The sequence below is a fragment of the Mauremys reevesii genome, linkage group 6 (genome assembly GCF_016161935.1).
Source record: "Mauremys reevesii isolate NIE-2019 linkage group 6, ASM1616193v1, whole genome shotgun sequence".
NCBI classification, from domain to species: Eukaryota; Metazoa; Chordata; order Testudines; family Geoemydidae; genus Mauremys; species Mauremys reevesii.
Window position 1 is genome coordinate 44101688 of NC_052628.1, and position 18080 is coordinate 44119767.

Below are 18080 nucleotides of genomic sequence, written 5' to 3' on the forward strand. Positions count from 1 at the left end.
CTTCGAGTTGCAAACAGATGTACGGACAGAACACACCAGTTAAAATGCTTGTGTTGAGCGACCATTAGTGTTCCAAATTGAAGGACTTGCCCAGGCTAGTTGCCAGGCCACCTGAAAGCGTGGCAGGTGTGATGCGTTGAGATTGACAAAGTTCTGAATGCACCTGTTCCATAACTTGACTGCCTCCTAACAGAGACTGTATGACATGGCACTCCCATGCTTGTTCACATAGAACACTGCTGTGGTGGCGTTGAATAGTCTTGCCCTAAATGTGCAGCAGGAACTGCCAATATTCACAGAATACTGCATGCAATTTGAGGACATTTATGTGTAACCTGAGCTCCAAGGTCACCCAGATGCACTCTCCAACCCACAGCTGAGCCATCCATTACCAAAGTCATGATAGGGATAGGGAGAAAGAAAAGAACTCTCCTGCACAAGGAGTCTTGGCTCATGGCAGTACTTTGTCACGGATACACCAGCTTGTCTGGATGATGAATCTGAGGGCAATAAACTGACTTGAGCCATGCCTGAAAATCTCAGGTACAGCCTGGCATTGGGGTGGACCTATGTGAATGCTGCCATATCACTTAAGTCTGTGGGAATTCCTCACATTGGTCTGAGGATGGTCACTGAGGAGCGCACAGAGTTCCCATATAGTATGAAATCTAAAATAAGGCAGGAAAGCCTGGCTGAGGTCAAATCCAAGACTGCCCTGATGAATGCAGAAACAATAAAGTTTACTTTTTATTGTTCAATTTCAGGCCTAGGACATTGAACAGACCCAAAATCTGAGGGACCATAGCCCTGAGATCTGTGGCAAGCATCACCATCCTGAAACTGAGGTAGTGTATGTATTTGTTCTGTTTACTCAGATCTAGGATAGGACAAAGACCACCTTTCCTCTGCAGAAGAACAACATATGGGGAGCTGAAGCCTTTTCTCCTGAACTCTTGTGATACCTCTTCTATGGGTTCTAGATGAAGCAACAAGGCCATTTGGTTGCAATGTTAATGTGACAAGGGTCCCCTGCAACTTCCTTTATGTCATCTTTCAGTTCTTCCCTACTGTCCTGTAGAAGCTTGGTTAGGAAGAACTTCATCCTTCATGTAACAGTTATATTTTGTGAATAAGGCCTGGTAGTTCATGATATGGAGCTGTACTGAAGCAAAGGAATAAGACTTGCACCTGAAGAGATTCCATTTCTTAGAGTCTTCCTCTTCTGGGGTGCCCTTTGCAGTTCTGGATTTGTCTATAATACCAGTTTCACCAGGAACCCTGGGTTATGTTAGCCATAAGAAATTCACAGCCTTGGCATGATGCTTGATACCTTTTCTCAATCCTCTTGAATGTAGCAGGAAGAGCAGCCAAGGTCTGCCAAAGTCCCCTCACCAGCTAGTGTATATTATTGTTAATGAGGAGGGCAATCCTGGTAGAGGTTGAGAAGTTCAGGATGTCAGAGTTTATGGGACTTTCCCCAGATTACTGAGGTTGTGATGTCCAGGGTCTGTGGGATTGGGGTTGAAAGGTCCTACAACACTTTAAAGTAGCCCATTGCTAATGTTGTGGCTAGTGTTACTGCTTCATCTAGTGACAATGACGACTTCTGATGGAGAAGGAGGTTGATGGGGTTTCTTCCTGTGTAGCCTCAACCTGTTTGTGGAGGTTGTGTGTCTCTGGCATGGAAGGCCTGGACACTGCTGCCACTGGGAAGTGAGATCTCTTCTTTAGTGATACATGAGAAGGGGATCTGCTCTGAGACAGGCATGCTGTACAGGTGTTGGCTGGGCTGAGGTTGATAAACACAGTGCCACTCATGTTTTGTGTATGATGGGGAGTCACCGGGAGCCTCCAGTACCTTCTGTGAGGCTCTCCCCCTTCTTGACATTGTGAATCAATGGCTCAAGGACAGCAACAAGGAGTACATTTCCTCTAGTGGGGGTGCTGTAGTGTACGTGACATCGGTGCCCAGGGAGGTGGTGTCAATAGCTGTCTGTGTGGAGGATCTCAGATGTGACTATCTACTCCTCTACCACTATGTACGTCAGCACTATGACGAGTTCAACAGTGTGTCTGTACGGCACACAATGCCACCTCTGCCAAGGTCAGTACCAGGCCACTCCTTCCCTGTGCTACACTAGCACCTCCCATGCTTGAAGCAACAGAGAACTTGGAGGATTTGTCTCTAGATGGCTAGTATTTTGGTCCTTCCTTCTGAGGAACTCACTGGTTTCAGTCTTCCTACCACAGGCGGTAAGAGGGAACTCCGGGAGGGTGCGACAGCCATGAGAGCTCAAGGTAGTACAGGGCCAACACAGAGCTTGAAGGATGCTGCTATTCAAAGACTCCAACTGCACACGAGGGACACCCTCCTTTATGGTTTTTCATCATTGCTGCAGCTATTTTGTCTTATGTCAAAGGTATGTAAGGAAATCCTTTTTCTGACTGCTATTTTTATTTGGTTTCTTAACTTTTAAGCTCTGTAAAGATGAAAACCAATGATTACTCAAAACATTGTGCTTTGAAACATTTATTTAATTTTAAATGGAAAAAACGTAGCTTACCCTCTCGCATTAGCATCTGCCATTTGCAGTGTATGTTTATCGATACCAATAAAAGAACTACGTAAAAATATCCATAGTATTGGAGATTGTCAGTTACTCTTCATCACTTGTGTAGTGTGGATAATAGAGGAAAAGTGCACAACCTTGCATGTTATTCAGTTCAAGCAATCATGTATTTGAGTATTTTAGCAACTAAATTTATTTCCTCACTTATCTTGAGGGTCTAAATTTTTCTTTCAAACTGAGATGGAATCATTATTTGCATACTTTAGGTGACTCAGTTCGGTATTCTGTATGAGGATGTTTATCACACGTACATGTGCATATGGTGAAAGGGTAGGTGCATCTTTAGAAAACTTAAAAGAAAACAGCACATTCCAATTACCTTAGCAATCTCATTAATGATTTCTTGGTACTTATTTGCTGAAGACACTAATCCAGCCTGTTCCAATGTGCGAAGATTTCTTTGTATTTTCCTTTTCTTTTGTTCTATTGGTAGCTGCCCATCTTCAAGCATAGACTGACTGTGCTTCATTTTCTCAGGAGTTTTGGAATCTAAGATGGCACGTTTCTCTACCACTTTTAAGTGCTCGGATTCCTGGACAAAATATGGAAAACACAGTTGCTTACTTGTTCATAACGAATATATATCTATAAAAAAAGTGTACAGATGCTCTCAGTTCTCCGTTATCTCTTTTACATAGCGGTCAGAACAAGACTGTGTAAAATAAATGCTATGTTTATATCCATATTGACTAAACTCTTACCATGCCTCTTGAAGGCACCTTAAAGTAGGTCCATTATTAAGGCTACATTTTAATCACAGGTATTTTTAATTTAAAAAAAGTCATGGATAGGTCATAGGCAGTAAACAAAAATTCATAGCCGGTGACCTGCCCATGACTTGTACTATATACCCCTAACTAAAACGTGAGCAGGGCGCGTTGTCCAGGGGTGCCATGAGAGTGGACCGGGACCCCCCCACTGGTTCTGGGGGGGAGGAGGGCTGGGTGGAAGTGCGCAGCCCAGGACCCCCACTGGTGGTGAGGAAGGGGTGCCGGGTGGCAGCTCATGGCTCAGGACCCCCGCTGGTGTGGGTGGTGAGGGAGAAAGAGGATTGGCAGGGCTGACAGGCTCCCTACTCAGGTCTGCATGTCCCTGCAGATCCTAGGGGAAGTGAAGGCCAAGGTGGCTTCCCACACTGCCCCTGCCACAAGCTCTGGCTCTGCAGCTCCCATTGGCCAGGAACCACAGCCAATAGGAACTGCGAGGGTAGCACCTGCAAACATGGGCAGAGACCCTGACCCCTCTGCCTAGGAGTTGCAGAGACATGCCAGCCGCTTCTGGGGAGCCTCCCCTCCGGTAAGCACCTCCCAGCACCCCAATGCCCTGAGCCCCTTCCCACACCTATGCTGCCCCAGCAGTGGCCAGTGCTGCTGGCCCAGGTACTGCCTGATCTGCTGGGGCAGCCCCGGAACCAGCCACACCAGTTGCTGCAGAAGTCACGGAAAGTCATGGAATCTGTGACGGACACAGTGCATTATCCATTATTAATGAATTAGTACATTTGTTAGCTGGGAAATAGGAAATGTGTTTGAACCCATTCAAAAATCAGTAGAAAGACTTTTATGGACTTCAATAGGCTCTGTATCAGGGCCCACTGTCCTTAAAAGCGCCCCCCCCATTTTTTGTTTTGTTTTAAAAGCTAACACTTTGGCTTTTCTTGACATCACTGATATAGCTTGTGCATCCACTATATATTTCAGGCTGCAACAGCTGAGAGACATCTGCAGAAGACAAGAGATTCCCACTCAATTCCCATACCAAGGAAGGCAACAGGCAGTTTCCCCACACGGTTGTTTGTTTATATTGCATAAACAAAGAAGCTAAATGGGAAAATGCTTGAAATTAAGATCCTAGATTTTTCTCATGAAATATGTAATAAGATAACTTACATTGGTGCATTTGATGGTATAAAAATCAAAGACTACAGACGCTTTCACAAACTATGTTAAAAAATTTCATGGACACATGACAGTACAACTTCAGTCTTATTCTAGGTGTTTTAGTATAAAAGATCAACATTTTCAAGTAGGAATAAGCCCTGTGATCTCAATGGGACTTTTTAGTAAGACTCCTAAAATAAAATAGCTCTCTCAAGTAGTTTTTAAAACTGCTATTAATTTCTGATTTTAATTCCAAGTTATCCACATGAAAGAAACAAAAGAACCAAAATAAAAAAACTGATTTCCTGATAGATCTGAATAATTTAAAAAAATATATATGTAAATTTAATGATTTGTTATGTCAAAAAATAATATTTTTCTCTATTGTTAATGGTCAGAGAAATTTGTTACGATTATCTATTTTAAATATAGGACAAGGTATTAAGATTATATGAAGAGGAGAGCAAAAATAACCGGACATTTACCTGTTGTGCAGAAGCTGGTGTTTCTAAGATTTCTAAGAGTGTATCTCCCGGTTGCGTTTGTATCACATCAACTACAAGTCTTTTTGTCCTTTTCAGAGAAATAAACAATGGATATTATAAGACCGCTGTCATAGGAAGCATTTAGCTTCCTCATTTGTGACTCAATTAAAAATCACACACACAAAATGTTGGTATTTTGTCAAAGGTATTTTAGATTTCAGAGCTTCTACTAACAGGAGTATTAAACTAAATAATGGATTTTTGATATAGGCACATTTTTGTATCAAAGTTTATATGCTTCTGTTCCCTTTATTATTTGGGAGATTCAATGATCATGGTGATAGATGCTATAATAAGAATCTAGATAGCTAAATACAGGTGCATTTGTATCACTTAACTTAGGACTGACAAAGTGAGAGATGGAAACACAGATCTTTCCAAAGTCTGACATATGCATAAATCTTTTCTGAGCCACCTCGGGATTTATACTGAATATTTAGAAAGAAAGACATTTGCTGAACTTCAGAAGCAACATACAAATTAATGTGTATTACTGTGTACTGCTTAAAGAAAGAGGCATCTCTAGGAGCAGAGAACATGCAACATTTTCTTACTAGCAAAAAAAAAAAAATTCTAAACAAAAAGGAAATTGCTATGTCCTGATATTTAAAGTGGTGGTTTTTTGTGGTTGTGGTAAGAAGTTATCAGAATTCCTGCTGTCTTTTCATTCCACAGTTATTCCAAGAACATCCTGTTACACAGCTCTACTACAACACAATACATTGTTACACAAACTAGGTACATCTCTTTACAGGCTAATAGTATAAGTAATACATAGAGATTAATGGATAAAGAGTAATGTATAGTATATGCCAGGCTTCAAAGAAAGAAAGTGTAACAGGGTTTTTGAAAAAATATCATTTTGAAGTATGAGCAGTGAAATGTCTATGTTAAGTCCTCAAATAACTGTTTTTATCTATGTAAACCACTGTCTTAATTTTCAAGACTAAACATTTATATCCAACAAGAAATGGTGAGAAAAGAGATTTTACGGTCTTCTATTCTATTCCTTTCATTCTTTCTTGACACAAAACATTTGAGTTTGGATCAATTTCTTATTGAGGTATTAGAAATTCTTACATAAGGAAAAAGGCAGCAGTGGCAATAACTCCAGAAATGTCAGTAAATCGAATTACCATATTCTGATGCATACATAGCTGGAGTAGGAAGTCTGCTCAACCTACTGGAGGCATGGTAGCAATGTTCTATTCCCTCTGTACATAGCTTCTCTTTACTGCATGTGACTTCTCAGACACACAGAATAGCTTTAGAGGGATTCATTCTGTCAGCTAGTGCTCCTGAATTCACTCCAATATGCCAGTGAAGCAGAAGCTCTCTCAAAATGAGTTTGTCCTAGCTATACTCAATTCAAATTTGTCTCCTTCTATAGCTGCCTTCTCCAACCTTTGGTTATCTCCCTAGAACTTATTTCAGCAGACAGAAATTTATTACAGCTATTTTATGCACTCATTCAAAAAAGGACTTAAGTACATGCTTAACATTGACTCAATGACTCTTGGGTATGTGCTTAAGTTCTTTTCTGAATACAAATGCTTTTCTGCACTGGGGCCACAGTTAATGGACTCCAAGTGCTGTTTAGGAGGAGAATGAGGTGCACACAGGGTACAGCTGTATACAGAACATATATTCTTCTCCTCAGTCACAAGCAGAGGTGCTGTACTGCAACCAGAATTGGGCAAAACAACCCACTGATGAAGTTCTCCTTATGTACTGCTTTTTCATGCAAAAAGATATGCATACAAAACACTGGTACAAGACAGCACTAAATATCGTCCTTTGAAGAAATATATTTGCAATTTTTAAGCTTGAAAGTCCCAAAGGTTTCCTTGAATTTGAATATTCTAAAGATATTTTTAAAAACCTAAAATATTCTAATGAGTTTTATAGAAGAGATGCATCATTGAATTTGTAGAATATCTAGGAACAGTTATTCATATACAGTATATCTGGTTGTATACCTAGATGCATACCATTTCAACATCAATTAATTATTTAAATAATGGCACAAGGTACACCTATAAAGTTTGCAGATACCAACCTGGGAGGGGATGCAAGTGCTTTGGAGGATAGAATTAAAATTCAAAATGATCTGGACAAACTACAGAAATGGTCTGAAGTAAAATAGGGTGTAATTCAATAAGGACAAATGCAAAGTACTCCACTTAAGAAGAAACTATCAATTTCACACATACAAAATGGGAAATGACTGCCTAGGAAGGAGTACTGCAGAAAGAGCTCTTGGGGTCATAGTGGACCACAAGCTAAATATGAGTCAACTGTGTAACACTGTTGCAAAAATTTATTCTGGGATATAATTAGCAGGAGTGTTGTAACAAGACACAAGAAGTAGTAATTCTGCTCTACTCCATGCTGATTAGGCCTCAACTGGAGTATTGTGTTCAATTCTGGGCACCACATTTCTGGAAAATGTGGACAAATTGAAGGAAGTCTAGAGAAGAGCAAAAAAATTATTAAAGGTCTAACAAACATGACCTATGAGGGAAGATTGAAAAAATTGAGTTTGTTTAGTCTGGAGAGGAGAAGATAGAGAGGACATGATGATAGTTTTAAAGTACATAAAAAGCTGCTACAAGGTGGAGGGAGAAAAAATATTCTTGTTAAGCTCTGAGGATAGGACAAGAAGCAATGGGCTTAAATTGCAGTAACAGCGGTTTAGGTTAGACATCAGGAAAAACTTCCTGACTGTCTGGGGTGGTTAAGCACTGGAATAAATTGCCTAGGGAGTTTGTGGAATCTCCGTCGTTGGAGATTTTTAAGAGTAGGTTAGACAAATACCTGTCGGGGACAGTCTAGATAATACTTAATCCTGCCATGAGTGCAGGAAACTGGACTAGATGACCTTGTGAGGTTTCTTCCAGTCCTATGATTCTATGGCAGTAGAAAGTTTCTATGGATGTTCCTCTTAAGGCAGGAAAGCTAATTGTCAGCTAAGGTAAGTGTATTTTCATCTCTTGAACAAAAATACACTGGAAGTTTAATTCTACTTTTGGAAACCTGACCCCCTCCTTAGAAACTATTAACAAAACCCTCATGTGTCATGCCAGATAAGCTTTAAAACCACAATAGGTTCCTCAGATTCTTTAAGTTTCTGAAGGGAAATTAACAACATATACATATATTAAACTAAATGGAATGTGCAAGTCAGTATGAGAATTAGCAAGAAAATCTGTCATTTACACACCCACATTGCTAATCTGTCAGATATTTAAAAATGTGAGTTTTCTTTTGACCTAGTTTCTAGAAATACTTAAGCATTCCATGCTCATGAAATTCCAGTATACTTCACAAAGGAAACAGGACAAGAGGCAAGTTAATCTTAACTGAGTTGAAGTTACAGTTAGAAATGATTAGTACTTTCTGAGAACCAGGCTCTCTTTCAGCATTGGATAAGAAACTGAATTCCAGGTGTACAGGGTATTTTTTATAAAACTGTACATAAGTTTTAAGCTACTTATAAGAACAGATTTAAGAGCATAAGGCTGAAAGTACAAGACTGGGGGATCCAGTCTTCTCTAATTTTCATGTAATTTTTAGTTGTGGAAATATTAAAAAATATGTTCTTCAAATCACTAAAAGACTAAGTTAATGCTGATCAATATAGATACTTATTTTTACAGCTAGTTTACTTTCTTTCCTCTGCTTCAGTTACAACTAATGAGTTTTGCTTTTATTGACCATAAAGTCCTTTTGTATTTCGAGTTAGTTGAGGATTAGACCAGGTAAGAGAAAGGATGCTGGTAGGGAGGGAGAAGTCAATGGTCACCATGGCAGGTGTGATGTCCTCCCCCGTTACAGAAGTTGGTCTGGGAGTCACTGTAGATCACTGACGTCACCAAGTGGCATATTCAGTCTTGGTTTGGACACAGTTGCATCTGGCAAAAAAGTGATCCATGACTTTGCAACCTCCTGATTGGATTATTGCAATTAAAAACATACAGCATAGAATGCAGCTGCTAACTTCGTCCTGACGGTTTTTAATGCACCCATTTTTAGTGGACATAAACTTGGAAGTGTTATTTATTATGGTAGCTACTAGAGGGCACAACCAGCTTGGGGCCCCATTGTGCTAGGCACTGTACAAACAGATAGAAAAAACAGACCGGGTGAGAAGGGAAACAGCCAAAGAAAATGGTTTGGCCAAGGTCACAGCAGGTGAATGGCAAAGCTAGGGCTAGAACCCAGGCCTTCAGCTCTGTGCCTTATCCACTAGGTGACACTCCCTCAATGCAATGGAGAAACTAGTCTTGTTCAAGCAGAGCTTTAGTAATCAGAACTTCTTAAAGAGACTATACAAATGTATCATATTTCACACATTCATGACCTTTATCTTAGTTTTAAAAAGCTACAGTTCACTAACTCCAAAAGAAGCTACTTCTAGAGAAATAAATTAGATCTTTTGGGAAATATATGCCCTAATATTCCAATATTCATGCCCTAATTAGTGCATGAATATTGGAATATAAGACCCCCTAGCCCAGATTGGTGTAGGTAAGAGGATTCTGAGCATTTTAGCAGCTCATCTTTTCACTTGTGAGAAGCGCAGTGTATTTCCACCATTGCAGTACTGTTATGAGAAGTGTGCATGCCTGAGGAGTCATTTAAAAAACACATATTCCAAACTAGATGTTCCTGTAAACACTGTCCAGTTATGCACATAAACTGGTGGGTTAATATCTGTGGTTATTACAGATACTATACACATGCATAACTATTTTACAAAAGCACCAAACAGTTTCAAAATTTATATTGATTATCTCCCAATATGATTAATAAAACATACTTTTAAAGAGTGATGATTTAATATTCATAACAGCTTGCAAACTGCCAGCTATCTAAACTCATATTCGCTATTTAGATATAGAGCAGATACAGCATGAAAGTTTCTCTACACTGCCCAACAAATGTACAAAAATCCTGTTTTGCAGGAGCCACATTTAGTGAGATGTTTGAATGGGAATGAGGCAAAAAACTGTTCTTAGCACTGACTGATACCCTTATGGGGAGTTTCAACTGACACACCAACTGGATGGCCAGTTTTTATAATTATGTCTATTCTAAAAGGTGCAAGAGTTATTGAACAGCTAAGTCAGCTGTGATTATTTACAATTGAAACTGTAGTTTAACTCTGCATAAATCAATTTGAAAAATCTCTTTAAAAATCAGATTAGCAGAAACTGAGAAAAACACTTTCTAACAAAGAGCATGAAATATAATGAGAGATTGCAGGGAGAGAAAAACTTAAGCTTTAATTTAAACAATAGTTTCATGCCATCGATCCCAATTACAGAAGAAACTAGTTGTACAATACACCCAAGGCAATGAGCAAACAAAGAAAAAAAGACAAACTGAAATAAAATGGTGGCACTACTAAGCCATATAGTAAATATCACCACTCACTCCAATCCCTTTCCTCATCCTTCATCTCTACATTGTCGATGTAAGCTTTAAGTTGCTCAGGGCTGAGACCTTGTCATTCTGTCTGTAAGTTGCCTAGACACTGATCTCATATAAATAATACAAACGTGTTGAGATGTTCCTATACTCTTGCCTAGTGTTTTGTTTTAGAAACTACAGAAGTCATGCAAGCAGCTTTACATCAAACTACATATGCAAAGTTACCAAAAAGGACCCCAAAGTGTTTGAAAGTTACGTTTCAGATCAATGAGCATGAACAACTGCTGTACTGATAGCAAACCAATCCCTTTCCTTTAACTCCTGGACCATAAAACTGTATGATCAATGTGTGGGAAATTCTAGAGGAAGTTCTCTCTACCAGCTAAATTGTAAGATTTGTTTAGGGAAAACACCCTTAAGGTTAAGAATTGTAGAGTGTGTGCTTGCAATTGTAAACACTGTGGTAAAATGACTTTCCTCCAAAGTAAAGCTTTAGTTGCCAGTTAATAAAGCTAAATTACTTTTCAGATTCAGTAAGTACATTAAAAATATTGGTGTTTAGTATGAGCACTGCTGAGTGAGACTGTAGCTGCACTATAGGCCTGCACAGAACGAGGTTTAATTTAAAGACTGTCTAGCCAGCCCACAGGTTGTTAAAAAAAAAAAAAGTGTAAAAATAGCAGTTTTAGAAGGTTAGCACTTGCATCCATTTTCAATAGTGAAAAGAGATATTGAACAACGCATAATTTGCAGGTAGGTTAAATGTGAATATATCCAATGAAATAGGGATGAGGTTAATTTAAAAATAAAAATAGCTATACAGAACTTTTGATATAATGCACTTGCCTACAGGTTTTACCAATAGTATTTTTCAACCATCTGAAGAAAAAGGAAGCCAGTGAATATTATTCTCCCCCCCTGCGTAAGTCATCCAGTGTTTTTGAGCTGAGAGGACAGTAACATCCTGTACAAATACTGGTCAGACAAACATTTCCAAGTGTTTTCAATTTAGAGGAAGGAGGGCAGAGTTGGATTTGCCTTCCAGTCTAGACAGCAACTCATCCTGAATTATGGGAAAAGATCACGTGTTAGGACAGTATCTGTTTCACAGTGTGCAATAATGCAAGTAGCCATAACTTCATAAGAGCTAAACTATTGATGTTTTACAAAGTTTGTTTCAGATTTCAAAAGATTTTGGATGGGGTGGCGACTTGACTGGTCTATTTGATACAGATCCTTCTCGTTTCAGGTCAATAGTCTGAATCTGAGCTAGGTCCATATGACCTCAACTAATAACCATTTGATGGCCTATGTGAAATGTGCTGGTAGTTTTTCTGACACCCATATAATGAGCTTGCTAAGGAAATTTAATACATCAGAAACATGCTCATTTCTACATTTCTAATTGATAGGAGTTAAACTAACTTTTAATTAAGAAATAAGAAGTTTAATTATCTGTTACAATGCTAAGGATATTACAAACTGGAAAAGAGCCCAAATCACTGATGACAAAAGGCTTACGTTACTCCTGAAAAACAAGTTAATCTTTGTGTGACGCACATCAGCAATATTATAAAACAGATCCTTCTTAATACAAGAAAACAACGTACACAGAACAAACTAAATTCTAATGAATGAGGAAAATCTGTCCTAACATGTCAAACTTCAAAAGAACATTAAAGCTTTCAAATGTTACTTTTCATGTAATGAAATCCAACAATATCAAATCTTTAAGCATCAAAAGGCATTTCATCACCTCCCCTCCCTAAAAAAAAAAAAAGGAGGTAAAAATCATAATGAATTGGAGGTACAATCTAACTATATACACATCTTACTGTTGTATTCACGCTTTAAATTGTTTTCTCACTGTTTCCCTCTTGCCAGGTCATACTTCACTGAAGGCTTGGCTATTATGTCATGAGCAACCTCTGCAGCCAATGGCAAAGGGAGGAGAGACAGTCCAGATGTGGTCCACACTAAGTGAGTTTGTAATTCCCTGATCTAAACAAGTGTGTTGTGTTTTTCAGAGCACCACTATTCCTATTAACATTAATAGAGGCTTAGCACGTCTGAAAAATCAAGAAACTTATCTAGGTGCCCAAATAAAGATTTAGAGTTGGGATTTTCGTATGCGCCTACGTGACTCAGAAGCACCAATCTCATTCACTTCCAAGAGGATTTGTGGTCTTAAGTCACTTGGGTGTCTAAAATAGATTTTTCAAAAGCACTGAAGTTTGAAATCAGCGGTTTAAGTCTTAACTAACCTTTGAGTTTTGCCAGAATTACATCCTAAACTCTTAGGCCTGGTCTACACTACGATTTTAGGTCAAATTTAGCAGCATTACCTCGATTGAACCCTGCATCTGTCCACACGACGAAGCCCCTTTTTCGACTTAAAGGGCTCTTAAAATTGATTTCTTTACTCCACCTCCGACGAGGGGATTAGCGCTGAAATTGGCCTTGCTGGGTCGAATTGGGGTAGTGTGGATGCAATTTGATGGTATTGGCCTCCAGAAGCTATCCCAGAGTGCTCCATTGTGACCGCTCTGGACAGCGCTCTCAACTCAGATGCACTGGCCAGGTAGACAGGAAAAGTCCCGTGAACATTTGAATTTCATTTCTTGTTTGGACACTGTTGCGAGCTGATCAGCACAGGTGACGATGCAGAGCTCATCAGCAGAGGTGACCATGGAGTCCTAGAATTGCAAAAGAGCTCCAGCATGGACCAAACGGGAGGTACGGGACCTGATTGCTGTATGGGGAGACGAATCCGTGCTAGCTGAACTCCGTTCCAGTAAACGAAATGCCAAAACATTTGAAAAAAAATCTCCAAAGGCATGAAGGACAGAAGCTATAGCAGGGACTTGTGGCAGTGCCACGTGAAAATTAAGGCGCTCAGGCAAGCCTACCAAAAAACCAGAGAGGCAAACAGCCGCTCCGGGTCACAGCCCCAAACATGCCGCTTCTATGATGAGCTGCATGCCATTCTAGGGGGTGCAGCCACCAGTACCCCAACCCTGTGTTTTGACTCTGTCAATGGAGTAGGATGCAACACGGAAGCAGGTTTTGGGGATGAGGAAGATGATAATGATGAGGTTGAAGATAGCTCACAGCAAGGAAGCGGAGAAACTGGTTTCCCCAACATCCTGGATCTGTTTCTCACCTGGGACCTGGAGCCAGTACTCCCCGAACCCACCCAAGGCGGGCTCCCGGACCCTGAAGGCAGAGAAGGGACCTCTGGTGAGTGTACCTTTGTAAATATACATGGTTTAAAAGCAAGCGTGTTTAATGATTAATTTGCCCTGGCATTTGCGGTCAGTACAGCTACTGGAAAAGTGTTAGCGTGTCTGGGGATGGAGCAGAAATCCTCCAGGGACATCTCCATAAAGCTCTCCTGAATGTACTCCCAAAGCCTTTGCAAAAGGTTTCTGGGGAGGTCAGCCTTATTCCGTCCTCCATGGTAGGACACTTTACCATGCCAGGCCAGTAGCATGTATGCTGGAATCATTGCAGAACAAAGCATTGCAGCGTATGGTCCCGGTGTTTGCTGACATTCAAACAACACCTGTTCTTTATCTCTCTGTGTTATCCTCAGGAGAGTGATATCATTCATGGTCACCTGGTTGAAATAGGGTGCTTTTATTAAGTGGACATTCAGAGGTGCCTGTTCCTGCTGGGCTGTTTGCCTGTGGCTGAACAGAAATGTTCCCCGCTGTTAGCCACGTGGTGGGGGGGGAAGGGTGAAGCCATCAAAATGCAACCTTGTAACGAAAGCACATGTGCTATGTAATGTTAACAGCAAGGTTTACCGTAAGAGTGTACCCATTGTTCTATAAAATGTTTCTCCCTTTTTTTCCCCCTCCACCAGCTGCATATGTTTCTCCTTCCCAGAGGCTAGCGAAGATTAGAAGGCGAAAAAAAATGCACTTGGGATGAAATGTTCTCTGGGCTCATGCTGTCCTCGCACACTGACAGAGCATAGCAGAATGCGTGGAGGCAGACAATGTCAGAGTGCAGGAAAGCACAATATGAACGCGAGGAGAGGTGGCGGGCTGAACAGAGTAAGTGGCAGGTTGAAGATGACAGGTGGTGTCAGCTTCCTGACAGAAGGCAGGAGTCAATGCTCAGGCTGCTGGAGCATCAAACTCAGGAAAGGCAGCAGGAGCACAGACCACCGCTACAGCCCCTGTGTAACCAACCGCCCTCCTCCTCAAGTGCCATAGCCTCCTCACCCAGATGCCCAAGAACGCGGTGGTGGGGGGGGCCTCCGGCCACCCAGCCACTCCAACCCAGAGGATTGCCCAAGCAACAGAAAGCTAGCATTCAATAAGTTTTAAAGTACAGTGTGTCCTTGTCCTTCCCTCCTCCCCCACCCCACCCGGTGCTTCCCTCCTCCCCCATCCCTCCCGGGCTATCTTGGCAGTTATCCCCCTATTTGTGATGAATTAATAAAGAATGCATGAATGTGAAGCAACAATGACTTTATTGCCTCTGCAAGTGGTGATCGAAGGGGGGAGGGGAGGGTGGTTAGCTTACAGGGAAGTAGAGTGAACCAAGGGGAGGGGGTCATCAAGAAGAAACAAACAGAACTTTCACACCGTAGCCTGGCCAGTCATGAAACTGGTTTTCAAAGCTTCTCTGATGCGCACCGCGCTCTCCTGTACTCTGCTCACTGCCCTGGTGTCTGGCTGCACGTAATCAGCAGCCAGGCGATTTGCCTCAACTTCCCACCCCGCCATAAACGTCTCCCCCTAACTCTCACAGATATTGTGGAGCGCACAGCAAGCAGTAATAACAATGGGAATATTGGTTTCGCTGAGGTCTATCTGAGTCAGTAAACAGCACCAGCGAACTTTCAAATGTCCAAATGCACATTCTATCACCATTCTGCACTTGCTCAGCCTATAGTTGAACAGCTCCTGACTACTGTCCAGGCTGCCTGTGTATGGCTTCATGATCCATGGCATTAAGGTGTAGGCTGGGTCCCCAAAGATAACTATAGGCATTTCAACATCCCCAACGGTTATTTTCTGGTCTGGGAAGAAAGTCCCTTCCTGTAGCTTTTGAAACAGACCAGAGTTCCTGAAGACGGGATGTCATGTACCTTTCCCGGCCATCCCACGTTGATGTTGGTGTAACGTCCCTTGTGATCCATGAGTGCTTGCAGCAGCATTGAAAAGTACCCATTTCAGTTTATGTACTCGCTGGCTTGGTGCTCCGGTGCCAAGATAGGGATATGGGTTCCATCTATAGCCCCACCACAGTTAGGGAATCCTATTGCAGCAAAGCCATCCACTATGGCCTGCACATCTCCCAAAGTCACTACCCTTGATATCAGCAGCTCTTTGATTGCATTGGCTACTTGGATCACAGCAGCCCCACAGTAGATTTGCCCACTCCAAATTGATGCCTGACTGACCGGTAGCTGTCGGGTGTTGCAAGCTTCCACAGGGCTATCGCCACTTGCTTCTCAACTGTGAGGGCTGCTCTCATCTTGGTATTCTGGTGCTTCAGGGCAGGGGAAAGCAAGTCACATAGTTCCATGAAAGTGCCCTTACGCATCCGAAAATTTCGCAGCCACTGGGAATCGTCCCAGACCTGCAACACTATGCGGTCCCACCAGTCTGTGCTTGTTTCCCAGGCCCAGAATCGGCGTTCCACAGCATGAGCCTGCCCCATTAACACCATGATGTGCACACTGCTGGGGCCCGTACTTTGTGAGAAGTCTATGTCCATGTCTATGTTCTCATCACCGCGCTGCCATCGCCTCCTCGTCTGGTTTCGTGTTTTGCAGGTTCTGGTTCTGCATATACTGCAGGATAATGCATGTGATGTTTACAGTGCTCATAATTGCGGCGGTGATCTGAGCAGGCTCCATGTTCCCAGTGCTATGGCATCTGCGCTGAAAAAAGGCGCAAAACAATTGTCTGCTCTGACGGAGGGAGGGGCACTGACAACATGGCTTACAGGGAATTAAAATCAACAAAGGGGGTGGCTTTGCATCAAGGAGAAACACAAACAACTGTCACACAGAATGGCCCCCTCAAGGATTGAACTCAAAACCCTGGGTTTAGCAGGCCTTTGATTTCACGGGGGGGGGGGGGGGGGACGCAAATGAGTACAAAACAAATCTGGTCTATTTCTCATTTTGATCCACTCCATCTATCTTATACATCTTAGGCTGGCAGCACACAGACAGTGCAGTACAACTGCTAGCCAACTCATCTCCTGGGTGCTCGCCAGAAGACGGTGCAGTACGACTGAGGAATGACCTGGCAGAATCACTCCCATGTCTGCCCAGGTGCCCCGACTGACCCCACCGAGGTCGGCTAAAAGAGCACCAGGATTACGACGACAATGGCTACCAGTCGTAATGCACTGTCTGCTGCCAAAAGGCAATGAGCTGCTGCTGTGTAGCAATGCAGTCCCCCGTCTGCCAGCACCCAGAAGACGTACGGTGATGGTGAGCTGAGCTTGCCGTGGTATGGCGTCTGCACAGGTAACCCAGGAAAAAAGGCGTGAAACGATTGTCTGCCGTTGCTTTCATGGAGGGAGGGAGGGAAGGAGAGAGGGGCCTGACGGCATGTACCCAGAACAACTTGCGACACGGATTTTGCCCCATCAGGCATTGAGATCTCAAGCCAGAATTCCAGTGGGCAGTGGAGACTGCGGGAACTGTGGGATAGCTACCCACAGTGCAACACTCCGGAAGTTGGCGCCAGCCTCGGTACTGTGGACGCAGTCCGCCGAGTTAATGCACTTAGAGCATTTTGTGTGGGGACACACACAATCGACTGTATAAAAATGATGTCTAAAAAACTGACTTCTATAAATTCGACCTAATTTCGTAGTGTAGACATACCCTTAGGGGGCAAATTTCATGCTGAATCTGGCCTTAAGTTTTGATTATAAAACTATCTTTGACCTCATGCTGCATTGCCAAGGAGGTTGCACAAGGTACGAGTCAGCACAGGATTTGGCTAGTGGCTGGCAAAGCATCGGACTGTCTTTACATCAACCAAAAGGCCCAAGCTATGGACTTAACTATTTGTAGACCGCTAGTCAAATGAATGGTTGTGGAGGACATGCAGTCTGAAAAACCTTTCTTTAAAAAATTTCCAATTAGAACACTATAGTAATTACAAACCTGAATAAAGTTAGAAAGTTAGTTTACATTACTGGTATTGCTTGTTTTAACAAAAACATTGCCCAAGAGATATATATTTAATGAACAAACCGTACTTTATCATCAACCCTTTGAGATCTTGATCTTCACCTTCCTGTAACTCATATTTGCTGGTCAAAGAGAGTGAAATCTCTGTCTTTGCAAGTTGACTCAACGTATTTTCCTTGTTAGGATCATTGGGATCAACAGCTCCTTCCCCTGTAGGAAAAAATATGGCTCTTATTCTGCCAGTTCACTGACATGTGACAAGAACTGGAGCATGAACCAGAATACTGGGAAACATGTTAAAGGAAGCAGAAAACTATTCAAAGATCTATCCAAATGTACTATATCTAGACAAATAACTGTTTAATTCAAAATTTTTCTTCGGCCATAAAACAATCAATACCTTCCCTCCATTTAG

At 41.9% G+C, this 18080-nt stretch overlaps 1 protein-coding gene and 1 long non-coding RNA gene across 4 annotated transcripts in view; one reads left to right on the plus strand and one right to left on the minus strand.

Annotated features, from left to right (window-relative positions):
- Positions 1-18080, plus strand: part of LOC120408066 — a 57293-nt gene that overhangs the window by 26641 nt on the left and 12572 nt on the right. The window contains exon 2 of the long non-coding RNA XR_005600401.1: positions 12376-12471. This is a non-coding gene — a long non-coding RNA (uncharacterized LOC120408066). The remainder of the gene's footprint in view (positions 1-12375; positions 12472-18080) is intronic.
- Positions 1-18080, minus strand: part of IQGAP2 (IQ motif containing GTPase activating protein 2) — a 225549-nt gene that overhangs the window by 8264 nt on the left and 199205 nt on the right. For all 3 annotated transcript variants that reach the window (XM_039544573.1, XM_039544574.1, XM_039544575.1), the window contains 3 exons: positions 17734-17875; positions 4996-5083; positions 2950-3162 (listed from right to left, as the gene is read on the minus strand). In XM_039544573.1, the coding sequence (XP_039400507.1) occupies positions 2950-3162; positions 4996-5083; positions 17734-17875 (443 nt within the window). The remainder of the gene's footprint in view (positions 1-2949; positions 3163-4995; positions 5084-17733; positions 17876-18080) is intronic.